This window comes from Equus przewalskii, chromosome 18, assembly GCF_037783145.1.
Source record: "Equus przewalskii isolate Varuska chromosome 18, EquPr2, whole genome shotgun sequence".
Taxonomy (NCBI): domain Eukaryota; kingdom Metazoa; phylum Chordata; class Mammalia; order Perissodactyla; family Equidae; genus Equus; species Equus przewalskii.
The window spans coordinates 40,799,402-40,818,637 of record NC_091848.1 but is presented as its reverse complement, the minus strand read 5'-3'; the positions used below and the strand labels follow the sequence as shown (position 1 = coordinate 40,818,637).

Here is a 19,236-nt window from a genome sequence, read left to right as displayed (position 1 = left end):
GGTGATTAAGGATGAAGATGAGGGTGTTGGGGTCAACAACCACACTTGAATGGCCGTCTCACCCAGTAGCCACACCACCTTTGAGACCTGTAGGGGCTTCCTGCCTTCAGATACAAAGCAGAGTGGAACTGAGCACAGAGGGAGTGCTGTCAGTGCGACAGCAGCCTGTGACTGGGCGAGGAGCTCTTTTCCCTTATCCCCGAGGATAGAAGAGGGAACAGGATGAAGCTGCAAAGGATGCAGTCTTCTTCAACACTTACTCTCCACGTGTCAAAGCAGGACAGAGGGATCCATCAATCGATACTGTGGCTCATTCCTGGCCGGGAACTCTGGGCTCCTATTTTACCTCAATAATTACACAGACAGGTAGGCTTTTTCCGGCTGTGTTTCAAAGATAGCTCTTAATGACTTTGAATTTATTTAAAAGAATGAAAAGTTACCACAGTTATCTACTTTCATGTTATTCAACATCTTAAAATTCCTCAAACTTGTGTTAAAGGACCAAGCATTAACAAATTAAAAGGTATCATGAGTGAATTTCTAGGAGAGTCTATTTTATTGAACTCCAATATTATCTTTTAATAAAAACCTTGACATTTCCCTTCATGTCTGGGAAGACACAAGCATTTTACCTTCTGGATAAAATGTTCTTTAGAAACATTCTGTGTGGATGCTAACAGCAGTGTTTTGCTAAATCCTCTTCATAACTGAAGACTGTAATCCCTCAGTGACTGATGAAGCCATCTACTTTCTCGTGTCTACGTTTGCATCATAAGTTTTCCTATTAAGAACCCTTGGGATCGGGCCAGTCTAGGGATAGTATTCCTATTGAAAACTAGGTACATTCTGAAAGTAAAGTGGCTGTCAAGAGTTCTGGGTAACCCAGCATCCCTCATTATAAATCACCATTCTTAGTGGGATTAGTATCCTTACAATCTTATTATTATTTTCCAGGTGTCACTGGTGGAAAACCATTTGGCTGGACTGGAAGGAAGGGTGCTGGCAGACATGTTTGACTTCCTGTCCAAAGAGCTGGTGAGACTACAGGAAGAGAGGAGGATCCATGCCTTCGCCATGCTGGCCGAGCGACAGCGGAGGATGCGGGAAGCCGAAGAGAGTGGTCGGCGCCAGGTGGAGCAAAGGCGCCTGCGGGAGGAGGACCAGATATTTAAGGAGGCAAGTGCAGGCGGCTGGATGGCTGGAAGCTGTTTGTAAGGAGCCAAGTCAAACCAAAGGAAACTCATGATATAAAACGGCAGTTGTTTTGCTTTTCATTGTATTCAACAGATATGTGTTGGCTTCCGGCTATATGCCAGGCACTGGGCAAAGGCATTGTGTGATACTTTGGAGGGAAAAACCAGACATGGTCCCTTCTCTCCTGGAACTTAAATACTATATAACATGCAAGTAAGAGTAGAATTAGAAAATGTAATAAGTTTCTTGAAGGAGACAAATGGGGTCCAGTGACACATTTAAACGGGTTACTTTGCTTGCTGTGAGGAGAACAGGTTGGAGGGAGCACAGGCTGGACATGAGGAGACCGGGAAGGAAGCTGTTGCAGTAGTTTAGGCCAGAGCGAGGAAAAGGGAGAAGTGAGTATGACATCCAGTTTCTGGCTTGAGCAACTGGGAAGATGATGGTACTATTTCCTGAGGTGGGAAAGCTGAGAGTGGCATAGGTTTCTGGGCAGGGGCGGAATCAGGAATTTGTTTTATATTAAGTTTGAGGGATCTTAGTGGAGGTGTCATTTCAGCAGATGGATATACAAGGTGGAATTTAGAATAGAGGTTTTGGCTAGAGAGATAAACCTGAGAGGGTACTAGGTTGTTAAATTAGAATTCTGACCAAGACACAATGGATGTGAAATTCCCAAGTGACCAAGATGCAAACTGAGAGGGAAGTCAAGGAGCCAGTGATATCTCCACACACTCTTGTCCTCATCGAGAATCGAAAAGCTCACGTGCTACAATTGGAGGGGATGTGTGAGAAGATTTCTTTAGAGGGAGCTGTGCTGTGACTAATACTCCCCCTAAAAACACACCCCGAGGTTGGGGGGACCTCCTTTTCCTGTAGTGATTGGAGAGCTTGATCTGCATTCTTTCAGTGAGGGTGTCTGACCCCCTAGAAATGGAGAGGAGGGAGCTGGGCTCGCTGGCTGCTTTGGAAGTGGGCACAGAAGAGGCTGCATGGGTGGCCAGCATGCCCAGAATATGTCAGGGCAAAGCCTGTGTGAGAATTTCCCTTGGACCAGATGTGGGCCACAGGGGAAAGTGAGGAATTTAAAAAATTCCTGTCCAAGAGGGCTGTCTCAGTTGTATATGTGGATACCTTTGAGCTCCTCAGATTAAAAAAAAAAATACTATGTCAATTTGGAGTCTTCTTATTTGATCTGAGGTTTCAAGGATTTACCGATTCCTGTGGAATTAGGATTGATCCCGGAATAGTATTTGGTGTGTGTTTTTTAAATTAAAAAAAAATTGGTTAAAACTAAACAGATTGCCCTCTCTCTATACAGCTTAAGAAGTTTGGGGTTATATGTTGTGAAGTTCAGCTTCTTAACTGGAGTGGCAGATCATTTACAATGGGTAACAGCCTATAATAATTCATATTCTAGCTTCCTACCATCCTAACATATTTTGCTTCAAAAAGAGTTACTGAGTAGAAATTATTAGCAAACCAGAACTTACTATCCCCTACCTAATATCACTAAGGAAAACCCAGTGGGGTAGGAAGAGCCAACGAGAGTGAGAATGGAAAGGAAAGGGACAGAGGAGCCCCTGTGCCCAAAAACATGGGAGGGAGGAGCAGGAAAGGGCTTCTGGGAAGGTATATTCTGAATGGGAACGACCAGGACATGTCGGCCATGTCAAGGAAGGGCAAGGAAGGGTTAGGGGGACCCTTCCAGCCTGATTTACAGATCATTTCTGTAAAGAATGTAGCCAAATGGACCCAAGATTCAAATACCATCCATCATTTAAATTCCCAATCTCCCTTCTTACAACCCTCTTAAAGATGAACATGCTTGCACATAAATATACCAAAACACAGAAATGTATACATTAAGTAAATTTCCGGAAAAATAACATATGCATATTGAGAAACATAGACAAAGTCATAAACTCACATTTAAACACATACACACTTTTGCATGCACATGCGCAAAGATAATCCAGTGTACACAATATTAGCAAGCAAAGACTTGGAGGAACAATCATATGGCTACCTATGTTTCCTGGTTCACTCATGGACACACAAGCACAAATGCATCCAGAAACTTACACATTTATAGAGATATATGTAAACACACAATTACATATAATGCTAGAGGTGGACCACAATAAACTTCCCATCTCTGGGTATTATAAGACTCGGCTGTCTAATTGTTCCATACAGGTGCAACTTGCTTCCTGAATAAGAGTGCTCTGCGAGAGCAGGCACGTTGCACATCCCTCCGTGCCTTCCACAGCACCAGCATGGATCCCTGTACATAATAGACATGGAGCAAATATACTTTGGTTGGCTGGTTGCTTGGTTGAGACTGTATTAAACTGGTCATTGGGTCTCCCCCACAGGGAAGGCAGAGGGACTCACGGCCACGGACTCGGCGTGTGGTGGGGAGATATAAAGTAAACCTCACGTACTCAGAGTCCTGCTGCAGTGCCAGTCGAGAAACGGGCTGAGTTGTTACTGAGTCCCAAGCATTATCTCAGATACAAAGAAATATTCAGACATGAAATAGAAAAGTGCCCTCCCCCCATGGAGCTCCGAATCTGTCGAGGAGTCGGGATGCAAACAAAACTAAGTGTGCTGCACTGGGTGCTCACGGTCCTTCCTGTGTGTCCACCTGTAAAACAGGCAAAACTAAATTGTGCTGTTGACAGGTGCATACTCAAGGAGCAAAACTCTGAAGAAAAAGAAGTGTTTACCATAAAACCATGAGAGTGGGAAGGGGCGGTGGTGAGGAGGAAGCCACAGCGGCCTGCTGGGATCCTGGCAGTGGCTGCACGGGTACTGGCTGTACCCTAGTTCATTACACTGTACATTGAGGTACTCTGCACCTCTCTAAATGTGTATTCTATTTCACAGTTTCAGGAAAGCTTTAACAAGAAGCAGCCCAAGGTTGATATGATTGTTCAAAAATTTCATCAGAGACCTAGGTTCCTTCTAGCTTTCTGCTTTTCTCTCCCTAAGGCCTGGCCGTCATGGCAGTTTAAGATGACTTCTGGTGCTCAGCATTATGTCCCTTTGAAATGAAAAGAGAAGAGAAAAATAAGCTGTCTTTCCCTTTAAGAATCCTTTCTAGAAAGTGCAGAGATCACTTCTGCTTATGCTATGGACTTTGCCACAACTGTGGGTGCTGGGAAAGGCAGTCTTCATTCTAGGCGACTGTTGGCTCAGCTAGAGCCCAGGGTTCTGTTATGTAAGAGGAAGAAGAGAAGGAAAATTGGGAAATATCTCTTAGTCTCTGCCACAGTTAGGTAGTTTGACCAGGTCACACTGCTGGGGAGAACAAAGCCAGGATCTGAAACAGGGTTCTTGACTCTGAAGCCCATGATCTTTCTGCGGTGTTGTATTGCCCACCCCGAATAAGACTCATATTCTAAAATGGGCTCGATGGGTGTGGGCCGCCCAGAATGGGTAGGTGGGTGGGTTGCAAACAGACTGACTAGAGAGTGAAGAAAAGGAATGATTGGTGAGGGGACTGTTGACTTAATGGGCAAAATAGATGTGCTCACAAAAGGCCACCCATGTTGGTGCCTTTTTCTTCTTTCCAGTAGCAATGCTCTTCTCAGTAACTGGGGTCTTTTTGGTTTTCACAGGTTCTTAAAGTTCACCAAAGTACTGTAACTTCCTATCTGGAAGACATAATACTGAACACCGAAGAGAACACTGCAGAAGAACAAGCCAGGGCAGAAATTGAGAAGGTGGCTAAGGAAATTAATGACATTGCTTATGAAATGGAGAGCCGGTGTGTACCAAGGGAACAGGGGGTAGAATGGACAGCCCATTCGCTGTTACTCATGTGCATTTTTCAAGAGCTTAAGATTTCACGTCCAAGGAGAAACAAATATGTAGCTCACGCTTCAGTGTCCACTGTTTTATTAGCACAAGTCTAGAAGGCAACGTGCCTGTTCTTTCGCACGACAAGAGCATTGGGAACAGACTGTTCGGTAATCCTCTGTAATCTGGATCCCTTCCATGTTGCTTATGGTTAGAACAGCAGGAAAGCAATGTGAATAAGGATGTGCAACGTTACTGGGACTTCCCCCCGAGGTTTTTGGCTTCCACGTATAAGTTGTATCGCTCACATTCCCTTCCTGGCAGGAAAGGTAAATGAAGGACAGGGTCAAATCTGAATTTCCCATGGTTTTAACCAAGCTCACCAGGAGTATATTTCAGATCACTTAATCAAGGAAAAGGCGAGTGGACTTCCTCACACGAGCAAGGAGGATCCAAGCATAAAGTGGCAGCTCAAGTAAGGCAACAAAGGAATAGTTTAATTTGTTTTTTATTTTTCAGTCGAACTCAGCTCCAGTCAGAGGAGATTGTCGCAGAGTTGGTTTATAGTTTCTTGATCCCAGAGGTGCAAAAGAACTTTGTCAAAGAAAAAGGTGAGCCAATGTAAATGCTCCACTTTATGATTTTTTTGAGAGATATAAATTATTTTCAGTATCCCAGAGATTTAAACCTGAGCAAGGGCGTGGGGAGATTTCTGAAGGAGAATCCCTGAGGTTTCTTATTTCAGAGGTTGTCGAGTTCTCTTCAGGCTGATTCCAGAACAAAAAGGGAAAGTTCCCAAGTTCTCACAAGAGGTGTTTTTGTTTTTTGTTTTTGTTATTTTTTGCTGAGGAAGATTGGCCCTGAGCTAACATCTGTTGCCAATCTTCCTCTTTTTGCTTGAGGAAGATGGTCCCTGAGCTAACATCTGTGCCAGTGCTCCTCTATTTTGTATGTGGTTTGCCATCACAGCATGGCTTGATGGGCAGTGTGTAGGTCTGCGCCCAGGATCCAAACCCGCAAACCCTGGGCCACTGTAGCAGAGTGCATGAACTTAACCACTACACTACTGGGCCAGCCCCGAAGAAGTGTATTTTTTGATTTGATTTTTTTAACATAAGTAAATGTTGAGAAGATGCAGGATTTTCACATGGTAGCACCTTTCAGAGGCGGGCACATGGAGGTGGGCGTTGAGAAGCAGGGATGCCTGGGAGCCTGCGTCTACTTGGCTGCTCTGCCTGTGCCACAAATAGCTCCTGGGTCTGCCAGGACTGTGTCTAAGTATAAATATCCTCATTAATCATGCGTCAAAAGTGAGTGGCATGGTTTTGAAGATTGATGCTTTTAGTCAATAGAGAAGAAGAGAAAAAATATGTCAAAAAAAGGAATATTCTTCTAGAGCTCTCAGACTATTGGTGACAGATCTGATCCCAGAGGGAGGGGTGTACCTGGGAGAAGACTAATATTTATAAGTGAAATGATGGCTCGGAATGTTTCAGAGTTATGCATGGGAATTCTGGAGGTTTAAGAGAAAAGTGTGTAATATTTCAGATCACTTAACCAAGGATAAAGGAATGGTGGCGTTCTAATGCATTTGAAGAGAACAAAGAAATATCTTATTTTTCCATTACATGATTGTACTGTAATTTTTAAGCCAGTACTGTCTAGCAATAAGTATTTAGTTTGTTTCCAGTGTGTTTTCCTATAAACAGCAGTGCTGCAATCAATATATTTTCCACATATCCTGGTCATGTTTCTGAGAGTAAATTCTAGCAGTGCAGTGCTGGAAATAGGATGTATGCATTTTACATTTTGATAGATGCTACCAAATTGCCCCCACAAAAAGACTGTTCTAATTCATACACCTGTCAACAGTGTGTAATAATACCTATAGCAACAAAATTTAATTTCCAGATTAAATAAATATTTGTGTCACCTATGTTATAAAAGGGATCTTGTATTTTCTAGATCCTTAAGAAAATGCTCAACTCTTTTTCACTTCTCCCAGGCCTGAAGTGAGATCAGCCTGCTTCAGATAAATTCCACCTGAGGGAAGTGAAGGAGGGGGAAGTAGTGTGTTGAATAGTTCCTAGTTTGTGACCCCTCCCCCAGCTCCTTGAGCTGAGGGGGCACTTGAGCTGAAGGAATCCAATGGGACTTGTCTGTGGGCAAGTGGGTGAGTTCTTAGCCTCTTCCTCTGTGTTTATGCCAAATCAAGAAAGCCACATGGACAGGGAGCACACGCTAGGACCTTTAGTGTCTCTCTTAAAAAAAAAGAACCATATGTATTATATATACCCTTTACCCCAAATTAAGCAAATATTGTATAAAGACCATTTGGAGATATCTCATTTTTTAAAAAGCTGATGGATGGAAACACCTTGAGGATACCTGTATATAAATGTAAAATAACAATTACTCCCAAATTTTAGATGCATGTTAGGTTCCAGACAACGTACTAAGGATTTTTAAAGGTACATTATTTCAATTTCTTCTAACAGCTGTAGATGTGTTCTCATTTTTCAGTTAAGGAAATTAGAGACATTCTACGACATGCATATTTGAACCATGGTCTGTATGGCTCCAAAGCCCCCATTCTTTCACCCCTACTACTGGGAAGTGCTATAAGCTGCTGTATGATTTACCCTATGTAAACTGGCTGAGACTTGAATAGCACAGAATCCACAGTACTTCTGTCTTTTACTAGCTGTGTGACTTTGGGCAAATTACCTAATCTCTCTGTGTCTCAGTTTCTTCATTTGAAAATGGGGATACTAATAATACTCTCTTTAGGGTGTGGGGTGGTTTAAATGAATAATTACATGCCAACTGCTTAAAACAGAGTCTGGTATACAGTAAGGACAAATGCTAACTGCTAGCATCATCATCATCATCATGATTACTCCTTTCCAAGGGAAGTGGGGTGCTTAACATACTAAGCCTTGATAATAAATATTCTTAGAATATGGAGCTAGGACCACCTTCTAAAGCCATGAGCTCAGAAACTCATCATCAATCAACAGGTGCCTTCCATGTTAGGAAGTGAAGCTCAAGGAGAAGTATGAGATAGGGTCTTTACCTTAAGTCATTTGTCATCTAGGTAAAGAAGAACATGTAACTCACGTGAATTGCTTCAGTGCTGAATGGGTTGGTACAGACTCCAGTGCGGTAATGGCACTGTGGGCTCACACAGCCAGAGCAGATGTCCTGGAGGAGCTGGGACTCGCGCTGGGCTTTGCGGAAAGGGAAGGATTTGGAGTGCAGACCTTCCAGGCGAGGGAAGCTGCTGAGGAGTGGGATGAGGCAAGGTGGGGAGGAGTATGATGCGACCGAACCAGAGAGCAGGAACAGGAGAGCAGGGATAATAAGACTTGGGTTTCGTTACCTTTAGAAGGGGTCCTAAAAGAAAGAGCAGGTAATTTTTATTTAACCCAATTAGCCTTCAGCAAAAGAATATGTTGTTTGCAAAATTATCATTTCTATCACTAGTGTCTTGAAAACCTTTGGGAATGATTTCATTCAGACTTTCAGAGTAAAATTCCTCCGTCTCTTCGGCACAGTGAGGAACGCTCAGCGGAAGCACGTTCTTGCAGCCCATCAGGTCATCCACAGGCAGACGGAAGCCATGCTCAGACAGAATTTTGCTGAGCAAAAGCAAGATGAGGTCCCAGACACTGACAATTTACCTGAGGAGGGACAATTTAGAGAGGAAGAAACTCAAAATGAGGAAAACAGCTAAGGTGAGTTTGATTTTCCATCTGGAAGGAAGTAGAGAGAGAAGGAGAAGCAGCGTCATTCAGCTCCGTGCCATAAAAATGGCAAAGTGAAGGACTGTCCATTGTTTAAGGAAACGACGCACTCCCATTTGAATTGGCACATTTCATCTACGTTATGGAATCTCCTATTGAAATTAGTAGAGAATAAAGTTGATATTATAGCAATTGGACTCTTGTGACCTGAAAACAGGATTCTAGATTATTTTTTATGGGTTCTTTTAGCATGTAACTATACTCCATCACAAATAAAGCTGCAAAATGTGTCAGTGTTATAGAAAAAACCTTTCTTCTGGAGGTAGACAGGATACCTCTATCGCATTGTGCTGGCTGTAAGCAGAGCATGAGGCACAGTCTGCCCAGTTCTGGCCCAGGTACCTTCTGCAATGCCCACCGGGGGTTGGTCTTAGGTTCAACTAAACATTCATACTCACGAGACTAACATAGGCCATATTTAATTGATTTGAGTGTCAATCTACTCAGAAAGATATAAGACAGGAACCACGGCTCCCAGCAGCACAGCATCAAGCATTTCTTTTCCTCTGCGAACTCTTGCCATATCCTTACAGAACACACAGCTATTTTCTTTAGCCCCCAGGCTGCAAAGCTCAGGTGCAAGGAAAAAAGATTTGCATTGGGTGGGTATAGGAGCTGCCCCAGTTTACATGCCCCAGAGGCCAGTATCTCTTGTAATAATTCTATAGGCAAAGTTTCCAGGGTCCCCCCGATGGATTTGTCCAGTTACAAAAGCCAGCACACTCAGGAAAGCTCAAAGCTGTGGTTTCCTATTAGGTATTTATAGTTCATTTATAATTCCTGCCAGTCAGTTGCTGGTTACCAATCAGGGGTCATTTTTACCTTGGGTAATGTTGCTTGGTGACATAGCTGACACATACCACCTCGTCAGATTACAGAACAGAGCTAGAGAGTCGACTGAAAGTAAAATTCTGAGAAGGGGAAGGGGAGTGAACCCATTAGTTCTACCTTCTCCCTCAACCACCACCCCCGCCCCGCCCCGCCCCCAGCCCCGTGGGAGAGGCACATGTCCGCTGTTTTGGCCTGAGGGTAGGCTGTCAGGTTAGGGAAGCACCGGGGCTTAGGGGGAAGTTTGAGCCTGGCATTCAGAAGGTTTGGGTGTTGGTCAGCTCTGCCACTGACCGTATAATCTTATGCAAATAATTTCCCTTCACTTGAGGTTTGCGCACGTACATGTGACCAAGGGGAATCTATCGGGACCTTAAGTCCCAATCAAAGAGGATCGTGGAAAGAAGGTTGAGATGAGGGGGCAGTTATGAAAGAGAGCAGAGAGCAAGCTGATAAAGGACTCTTAGATACCGAGATGCGGCTGTGAGTTACAGCAGAAAATCTTTTTTTTAATTAATAATGAAAAACCTCTGAAATCATTGGAGCTATAAACTGTGTGTTTACATATAATGTTATATACTATCTGTATAATATAAATTCAAGGACCAAGACATTTTGCCTATCTTATTATTGTGATAAAAATCAGACTTAATGTTGGGGTAGTCATTTTTCTTACATATAAATTTATTAAGATTAATAATTTACATAATCTGAATTGAATTCATTTGCATTTACTTCTGAGTATAACATCTGTTCTGTGACGTACATGGTGATCTGTGAAATCAAGCCAGAGGAGTGTAAAAATGATTTTCTCAGGGCCGGCCCCGTGGCCAAGTGGTTAAGTTTGCCTGCTCCGCTTCAGCAGCCCAGGGTTCGCCAGTTCAGATCCTGGGCACAGACCTAGCCCAGCTCATGAAGCCATGCCGGGGCAGCATCCCACGTAGCGGAACTAGAAGGACCTCCAACTAGAATAAACAACTATGTAGTGAGGGGCTTTGGGGAGAAGAAGAAGAAGAAAGAACATTGGCAACAGATGTTAGCTCAGGGCCAATCTTAAAAAAAATAAAAATTTATTCTCTCTTTTATATTTACTGAAAGTAAAATACATTTGATTAAAACCTATGTAAAGCATATTGTAGTTATAAAACATAATTTCAAAAAAATTCTAGTTGCCAGGCAAACTACAGACACTCAGCGAGGAAGATCAGCCAATAAATTACTAAAGCATCTTCTTGGTGCTTGAGTAAATGGTTGGAACCTCGTGCTTGGCTGCCCCACAGTGTGCTCTCCTTCTTCCTGCTCTCAGAGGGAAGTGGGGAGGGGCAGATGTGAGATTATGTAATCATGCTTAGAGAAGGGGGCAGTAAGCATGGACCATTGATTAAAAACATATTTTAATCAGCTTGAAGACAATGGAGAGCCAACTAAATAGTAAAGAATTTCTGGGCAAAAATCTAAGAGAAGACAAATTCAGAAAGTTGAGTCTGGCGTTTGGAGCCACTTTTTTTCTGAAAGAATATGAAAATTCTAGAAAATGTGGCTGAAAGGCTAAGCAACGCTTTCACCAGCTTTGCAAAACCCCGGGCGACAAAAACTGGAGTCAAGGTTGAGGCCCTGGTAACCCACCTCCATTTGGCTTGGGACTCCAAAAGGCTATGTCCCGATAATAAGAGTGAATTGGAACTAAACTGGGCCTCACATAGACTACAGGTTAGCTTCCAATCATCTGAATGATCAAAAAAAATTCTCAATCCCAGAAATTGAATTAAAGAGATCTTTGATCCCTGTTGCGTCATGGAACTTGTCAGAAACAAAACTTAAATTCTCTTTGGAGAAAGTTGACATCATTCTGGACCTCAATTTATTTTCACAAACAATTTTTCATGTATAATTTCCAGAACACAACCAAGGAAATCCAGGTACATAAGAAGGCATTGAACAAGCAGCAGTAGAAATCAAAGAAAATAGAAACAGACCTAAAGGGATCTAAAATATTGGAATTATTAGAGAGATTTTAAAATAACCATGCTTGCTACATGGACTTCTAGCCTCCAGAATTATGAGAAAATAAATTCTGTTGTTTGAGCCATCTATTCTGTGGTATTTTGTTATGGCAGCCTGATCCAACTAAGAGAGATCTTAGTACCAGGAGTGGACAGCCGCTGTAACAAATACCTAAACATGCTGAACTTGTTCCAGTATTATTGGAAGATAAAACTTGTGAGCGATGAAATTAGATATTTAGCTGAGAAGATTTCTAAGCAAAGTATTGAGGGAGTGACTTGGTTCCCCCTGACTGCTTATAGGAAAACATGAAAGGAGAGAGATGAATTGAAAAAGGAATTAAGCAAAAAGGAACAAGAACTTGAAGATTTGAAAAGTTCTCAGCCTATGTATGTTTCAAAAAAATGAGAAAGTTTATTCTGAAAAGAACACTAAGGGTGTGGCTGAACAGCTATTTGATAAAGAGTTTATGAGGCTGTAAGACTAGGAACACTGCCAGTTTGAAGTGAAGGGGATGGAGACAGGATGACATGAAGGAAGGCTGTCAGACTTCTTGGATTTGACAGGATGAGACGACAGAGCTATTATGCTGTGAATGTGCACAGTTCTTCAAGAAAAGGAAAAAATAACCCTGAAGGCATTTCAGATATTATCAGGGCCACCGCCTCAGTTTCAATAGGTGAGATGGCCTCTCCCCAGAACCTTAAGGGTGGGGCCGTCCCTGGGACCCTACCCTGGCAGAGCTGCAGTGATGGGACCCCCACTGAGAGCCGTGGGGATGGGGCACAACATAGCCGAAGGGGCAGGGCCACTCCCCAGAGCCATAGGAGTAATGCTGCCATCCCAGTGGACCTGGAAGGCAGGACATTGAGCCAAAGAGGGTTCATCTTAAGCTTTAAGATCCCATAGAATTTGTCTAGCTAGGTTTTGGAGTTGCTTGGGACCCATTACTCCTTTCTTCCTTCTGATTTCTCCCTTTTAGAACAGGAGTATCTATCCTACACCTGTTCCACCATTGTATTTTGGAAGCACATAATTTATCTGGTTCACAGCTGAAGAGGAACGTTGCCTGAGGATGAATCGTATCTTGAGTCTCACCCATATCTGATTTAGATGATGTTTAGATGAGACCTTCAACTTTAGAGTTGATGCTCAAATGAGTTAAGACTTTTGGGGCTGTTGGGATGGAATGAATATATTTTGCATGTGAGAAGGACATGAATTTGGGGGGACTGGCATGGATTCCTGTGGACTGAATTGTGTCCTCCCAAAATTCATATTTGAAGCCCTGACCTCCCATATGATGACATTTGGAGATGAGGACTGTGGGAGATAATTAGGATTAGATGAGATCATGAGGGTGGGTCCCTCATGATGGAAACAGTGCCCTTATAAGAAGGGACACCAGAGAGCTTGCTCTCTCTCTCTTTCCCTGCTGTGTGAGGACATAGCAAGAAGGCAGCCATCTACAAGCCGAGAAGAGAGTCCTCTCCAGAAACCCACCATGCTGGTACCTTGATCTTGGACTTCCAGCCTCCACAACTGGGAGAAAATAAACTTCTGCTGTTTAAGCCACCCAGGCTATGGTATTTTGTTATGGCAGCCTGAGCTGACTAAGATACTATGTTCAAAGAAGTGAAAGTCAATATTGAAATTTTCAGGAGAACTAGAAATGATAAAAATGATATAGCAAATCTGAGAAAAAAGAGAAATCCTAGAATTTAGAAATACAACAGTCAGGGCCGGCCCTGTGGCTGAGTGGTTAAGTTCATGCGCTCCACTTCAGCAGCCCAGAGTTTCACCATTTGGATCCTGTGCGTGGACATGGCACCACTCATCAGGCCATGCTGAGGTGGCGTCCCACATGCCCCAACTGGAAGGACCTACAACTAAAATATACAACTATGTACTGGGGGGATTTGGGGAGAAAAAGCAGGGAAAAAAACAAAAGACTGGCAACAGTTGTTAGCTCAGGTGCCCATCTGAAAAAAAATAAAAAACAATAGTCATCTTGAGAAACTCAATGAATGCATTTAACAGCAGGATAGATACAGCCAAAGAGAAAACTAGTAAATTAGAAGATAGATTGAAAGAATTTACCTGGAAAGAACACAGAGACAAAGAGATGGAAACTACAAAAGAGAAGAAAGGATAGATGTATGATAACTTAATCCTTAGGAAGAGAGAAAAGAATAGTAGACATGGAACATGGATTCAAGAAATTTGACTGCTAAGAGAAGAAATATGTTGGGAAATCATATGAAATATGAATTTTCTAAAACTGTTGAAAGGCTCAATGTTTAAGAAGTCTTCTTAATACCAAGCAGAAAAATTAAAATGAAATCTATACCTAGGCGCATTTGAATATTACTGCTGAAAACAAAAGAAAAAAATCTTGAAAGCATTCAGAGAAAAAGGATGAATTACCCTCAGGAGAGCAGTAATTAAGTTGACAGTTGACTTCTCATCAGAAACAAAGCCAGAAAATAGTAGAATGGTATATTCAATATGCTGAAATAGTATAATAAATAGGATTCTGTACCATGCAAATATATCCTTTGAGAATGACAATGAAAGACATTTTCAGACAAACAAAACTGAGAAAATTTGTCACTAGGAGATCTGTACTACAGGAAATTACTAAAGGGTGTTATTCAAGCAGAAGGAAAATTATCCCAGTTGGAAGGTTGGAAGTAAATAAAGAATTAATATGTGGATAAATATTTATTGACTGCATAAAACCACCATAAAAAGAAACAGCAACAATAGCAGCAGTACAGTTACACAACAAAAGTAGCAAATAAGTCAGAAAGGGCATAAATGGATTAAATTATCTTAAGACACTTGCATTGTCTAGGAGGAGGATAAAGGTATCATTTAACATTATCTGTGATAAATCAAGGAAACATTTTATAACCTCTAGTCTAACTCCTAAAGGATAGTAAAAACATGTATGACATCTAAACTAATAGAAAAAATGGAATAAATAAAAAACACAATACAAAAGGAGGATAGAAAGGAGAGAAAAGGGAAACAAATAGAACCAATAGAAAGCACTGAAGAAAATGGTAGGTGTTTATCACTGAGTCGTCATTAACTACATTAAATGTAAATAGACCAAATGCTCAAAGTAAAGTTAGAATTTGTCAGACTGAATAAAAAACAACTCAATTTTATGCTATTTATAAGAGATGTGTATAAAATCTAAATATACAGAATGGTTACAAGTTAAAAGACAGAAAAAGATACCGTGAAAAAGTATGAGACAGTATTTGAATATATCTAATAATATGGCCTCAACCTATATGAAGCAAAATTTGATAGACCTTCAAGGAGAAATAGACAAATCCATAATAATGTGAGGAAATTCTAGTCTCTTTCAGGAACTGATGGAGCAAACAGAGAAAAAAATAGTGAAAAATGGAAGATTTGAGATACATAATTAATAAATAACCTAATGGAAATTTATAGAATATTACACCCAAAAACTATAGAATGCATATTAGGCACACACAGAACGTTTACAAAAACTGACTATACACTCTGTCATAAAGCAAGTGTCAACCATTTCAAAGAGTTGAAATGAAAAGTGCGTTCTCTGATAAAAATGCAATGAAACTAGAAATCAATGACCAGATAATTCTAATATGTTTGGAAATTAATAAATACAGGTATAAATAATCTGTTCATCAGAGAAAGTATCAGAATAGAAAACAGAAAATATTTTGAACTGAAAAATGACAAAAATGCTATGTACGTATCAGACGTGGAATGCTGCTAATGCGGTGCTTCGTTGGAAATTTGTAGTCTTACAGGAATTTATTAGAAAATAAAAGGTGAAAATAAGACTAAGCATCCTTTTCAAGAAATTAGAAAAAGAACAGCAAATTAGATTCAAAGAAGCAAAAGGAAGGAAATCATAAAATAAAAATAACAACAGGAATTAATAAAACAGAAAATAGACGTGTCTTCTGGCTCTAGGTAGGATGCAGCAGAGGCTGCAACAATTAGAGAAAATAACGGATACGTCGTGAACGTCCTATTTTTAAAGGCACTGGAGAGCTGTGGAAATAAAGGGGACTAGAGGAGCTGAAACAGGGGAAGGAAAGAGTCCTTCCTAAGTGATCTCAGACCACTGGCCATTTTCTTCCCTTGGGGCACTGGCCAAGCCTGGGCACAAGCTTTCTAGAGGGAACAGAAACCAGCAAGGCTTTTAAAGTCTGTGTGGGCCAGAGGATGGATTGGAGTCTAGAGGCGCCCCAAACGTAAGGCCAAATTTCCCCACGAATGTCAGCTTTAGGTTTTTGCTCAATAACTTTTTCCCAGTGGCAAAACGTTTGAACCTTTGTGTTATTTAACCAGCTGTGTCAAAGGGTGATCTTCACTCAGTCCGGTGGATTTAACCATTGTTGATTCATTGTTGCATGAATTTATGGGCTTTTGGGTGAGAAATAGCTGAATATCCTGACTTGCCTCACCACACTGATGTTCCATGGCTTATCAATAGTAATGTTTTAGTGCAATATTTTGAGCTCAGACCAAGATTGAGATTTTTCTAAGTGAGAAAACTACCTTTAACCACTATTATGGAACACTGAATGGCTTTGGAAATTAGCTCTTGCTGCAGACTTGGTAATATTTTTTAATGGATCCAACCTAAAATTACACGGCAAAACAGAGCTTCTGTGCAGAGTTTATACTATAGTAAAGTCATTTCAATGGCAGCTAACATTGTCTGAATCGCAAGTACTGGTAAGCTGCTTTATATACTTCCTGTGCTGTCAAAAGTTAAAACAAAAAGCACCGTTTCAATTCCCACACATATTGGCAGTGAATATATTTTCTAAGCTTTAACTATACTTCCAGGAGTGTTTTTTGGACCTCGAAACAAGTGCAAAGGAAATTTCCGTATTTCAAAATCTATTTAACTGTGCAGTGGAGGCCTGTCCACCTAACCTTCAGTTGGAAGTGATTGATCTGCATTGCAGTGACATGCTAAAAGGCAGGTATTAGGAGAAGAATCTACTGGAATGCTACAAGTCCCTTCCAACTAATAAACATGCACAATTAAAAGCATACACTCGTGGATTGATGTCAGTATTGGCAGCACCTATCTGTGGGAAAGACATTTTCAAAGATGGGAGGAAGTCTCATTGCACATCACCATTAACAGATGAACACTTTGATGATTTCAACTCCAATTAAGCAAAATGTTATACCCTAAATAAGAGTTCCATCCTTCTCATTGGTAGACCTGTATTACAAAAAACTGTAGCCAATTGTTATTACTATCTTTTGAATTTTATCAATAAAAAATTTGTGAAAATTTGTTTCCTTTCTTGGTATTTGAGTATCCACCGAATATCCTCAATTTTGTCTTGTGGCTTACAAAGCCTCAAATATTCCCTATCAATCCCTTCGCAGAGAAAGTTTGTCAGTTTCTACTCTACAGCAGTTTAAATGAATGAAGTAGAACTAAATACAACAATATGGATGAATCTCACAAACATAGTAAAGATAGAAAGAAGCTAAATCCCCCCCAAAATCTACAGTATGAGTATGTTTATATAAAGTTCAAAATCAGCACTAAACTAATGGTGTGTAGGAATGCACACATAGGAGGTAAAGATATAAAGAAAAGCAAGGAAGTGATTACTGTAAAAATCAAATATAAATCAGAATAGTGATTACTTTTAGAGGCTAGAGAGAGGGTTGTGATTGGGAAGGAGTAAGTGGGGTGGTATTTACACAGATGAGCACGTCACATTAATTCATTAAGCTGCACGTTGGTTTTCTGTACTTTCTAATATGTGTCATATTCCATAACTAAAAGTTAGAAATACGAATGTATGTATACAAACACATATATACATACATTATGCCTGCAGGATACGCAGAATATTTCTGGAAAGATCAACAAGAAACTGGTAAGTAGTTGTTGCCAGGCATGGAAGCTGGGGAGTGGAGGTCAGACTTGGGGGAAAGAGATGTACTCTCCTCACGTTTATATCCATTTGTAGTTTGAATTTTTTAATGAGGCACACATATGAAGTTTTCTATTATAACCCCGTTAAAATTTTATTTTAAGTGCTAGAATTCAGAAACTGCGACCCTGTGAGTTCATAAATGTTTAAATCATGGGGCTTGTAAGTGACAGAGCTGGGCTATGTCTGGGACTGTCTGACTTCAAAACCAAGGCTCTGTGTAGTTATATCACAGTAATTTTTTGGATGTGTTGATCTGATAATGTTTGTTTCTAAAAAGATGACATAATCATAAACATTCACGTGGGTTTTTTTACAGATTATGATCTTTTTTAAAGGAAGATCTACAAATCATCGTAAAGGATCCAGTAGTCTGTGCTTCTCCCAAGATGGGCAGCTCTTAAGGACTTGTCAGTGTGTGATTCATGAGGAAAGAGGTTTATTTCCCTTAAATTCCCACTAACTTAAAATGATTTTCAGGAATAATAATCAAATGAAGGAGCTTTATTTTCTTTGGTGTTTCCTAGACGCTCTACTTCAAGAGAAAATTTTTTCATGTATCATTTCAACATTTTGTTAACTATGAGGACATCCTGGCTTGTTGAATCAAACAAAAAGAAATGTTATTGAATATTTAAGTGGTTTTGGTTTGTTATTCGTAGTACTTTGGCATTATCTACTAAGGTTGAAAAATATGCATACCTCATAACCCAGCATTTCATCTCCTAGATATAAACCCAGTAGAAATGCATTAGTATGTGCACCAACAGGCACGACAAGAATGTTCATAGCAGTACGATTCATGATAGCCCCTAAACTGGAAACTCAATATCCATCTACATTGGAACAGAAAAATAAACCGTGGCATATCTGTACAATGGCACATCAACCACTACTGAGCTCTAGATCTAAGAAGTATATTCATGCAACACCCATAGAGAGGGTGCTGTTGGAGAGCAATCTGTCCAGCCTGTGTGTTGACAAGCATCAGGGCTGAATGGATCCCTCCTCATTTCAAGATCAGTAAATAGGAAAAACAATAAACAAAAGCATCAACAACAAGTCAAGATGTTGGAATGTAAAGAATTTACATTAAATGTAAAGACCCATGTAAAGAATTTACAAAAGAAATTGTATGTTACTCTGAAATCAGAATAAAACCTATCATAGAAAATATCTTAATATAGGAAACAAGAAAAATTTCAGGGGGCTGGCCCAGTGGTCCAGCAGTTAAGTTCGCATGTTCCACTTTGGTGGCCTGGGGTTCGTCAGTTGGGATCCCAGGTGCGGACATGGTACCACTTGGCAAGCCATGCTGTGGCAGGCGTCCCACATATAAACTAGAGGACAATGGGCACAGATGTTTGCTCAGGGCCAATCTTCCTCAGCAAAAAGAGGAGAATTGGCAGTAGATGTTAGCTCAGGGCTAATCTTCCTCAAAAAAAAAAAGAAAGAAAGAAAGAAAAACTTCAGAAACTACCTGCTTGGTGCTTTTAATAGAAGGCAAGAAGAAATGGCCTCTTAGGGAACTGAAGCAGGGAATAATAAGAACAGACAGAGGCCAAAAGACAGACAGATGCAGGCTAAAAAGCAAAGAATGCTGGGGAAGATGG

The 19,236-nt window shown here is 40.8% G+C and overlaps 1 protein-coding gene across 9 annotated transcripts in view; it reads left to right on the top strand.

Annotated features, from left to right (window-relative positions):
- Window positions 1-18,797, top strand: part of CFAP91 (cilia and flagella associated protein 91) — a 62,588-nt gene extending 43,791 nt beyond the window's left edge. For 2 of the 9 annotated variants that reach the window (XM_008514621.2, XM_070582652.1), the window contains exons 14-17: window positions 955-1,176; window positions 4,821-4,969; window positions 5,521-5,612; window positions 8,559-8,939. In XM_008514621.2, coding sequence (XP_008512843.1) covers window positions 955-1,176; window positions 4,821-4,969; window positions 5,521-5,612; window positions 8,559-8,737 — 642 coding nt within the window. In that variant the 3' untranslated portion in view covers window positions 8,738-8,939. Of the gene's footprint in view, window positions 1-954; window positions 1,177-4,820; window positions 4,970-5,520; window positions 5,613-8,521; window positions 8,940-17,942 lie in introns of those variants that run through there. The other 7 variants (XR_011529181.1, XR_011529180.1, XM_070582648.1 and 4 more) reach the window with 7 other exon arrangements.
- The last annotated feature ends 439 nt before the right edge of the window (window positions 18,798-19,236 follow it).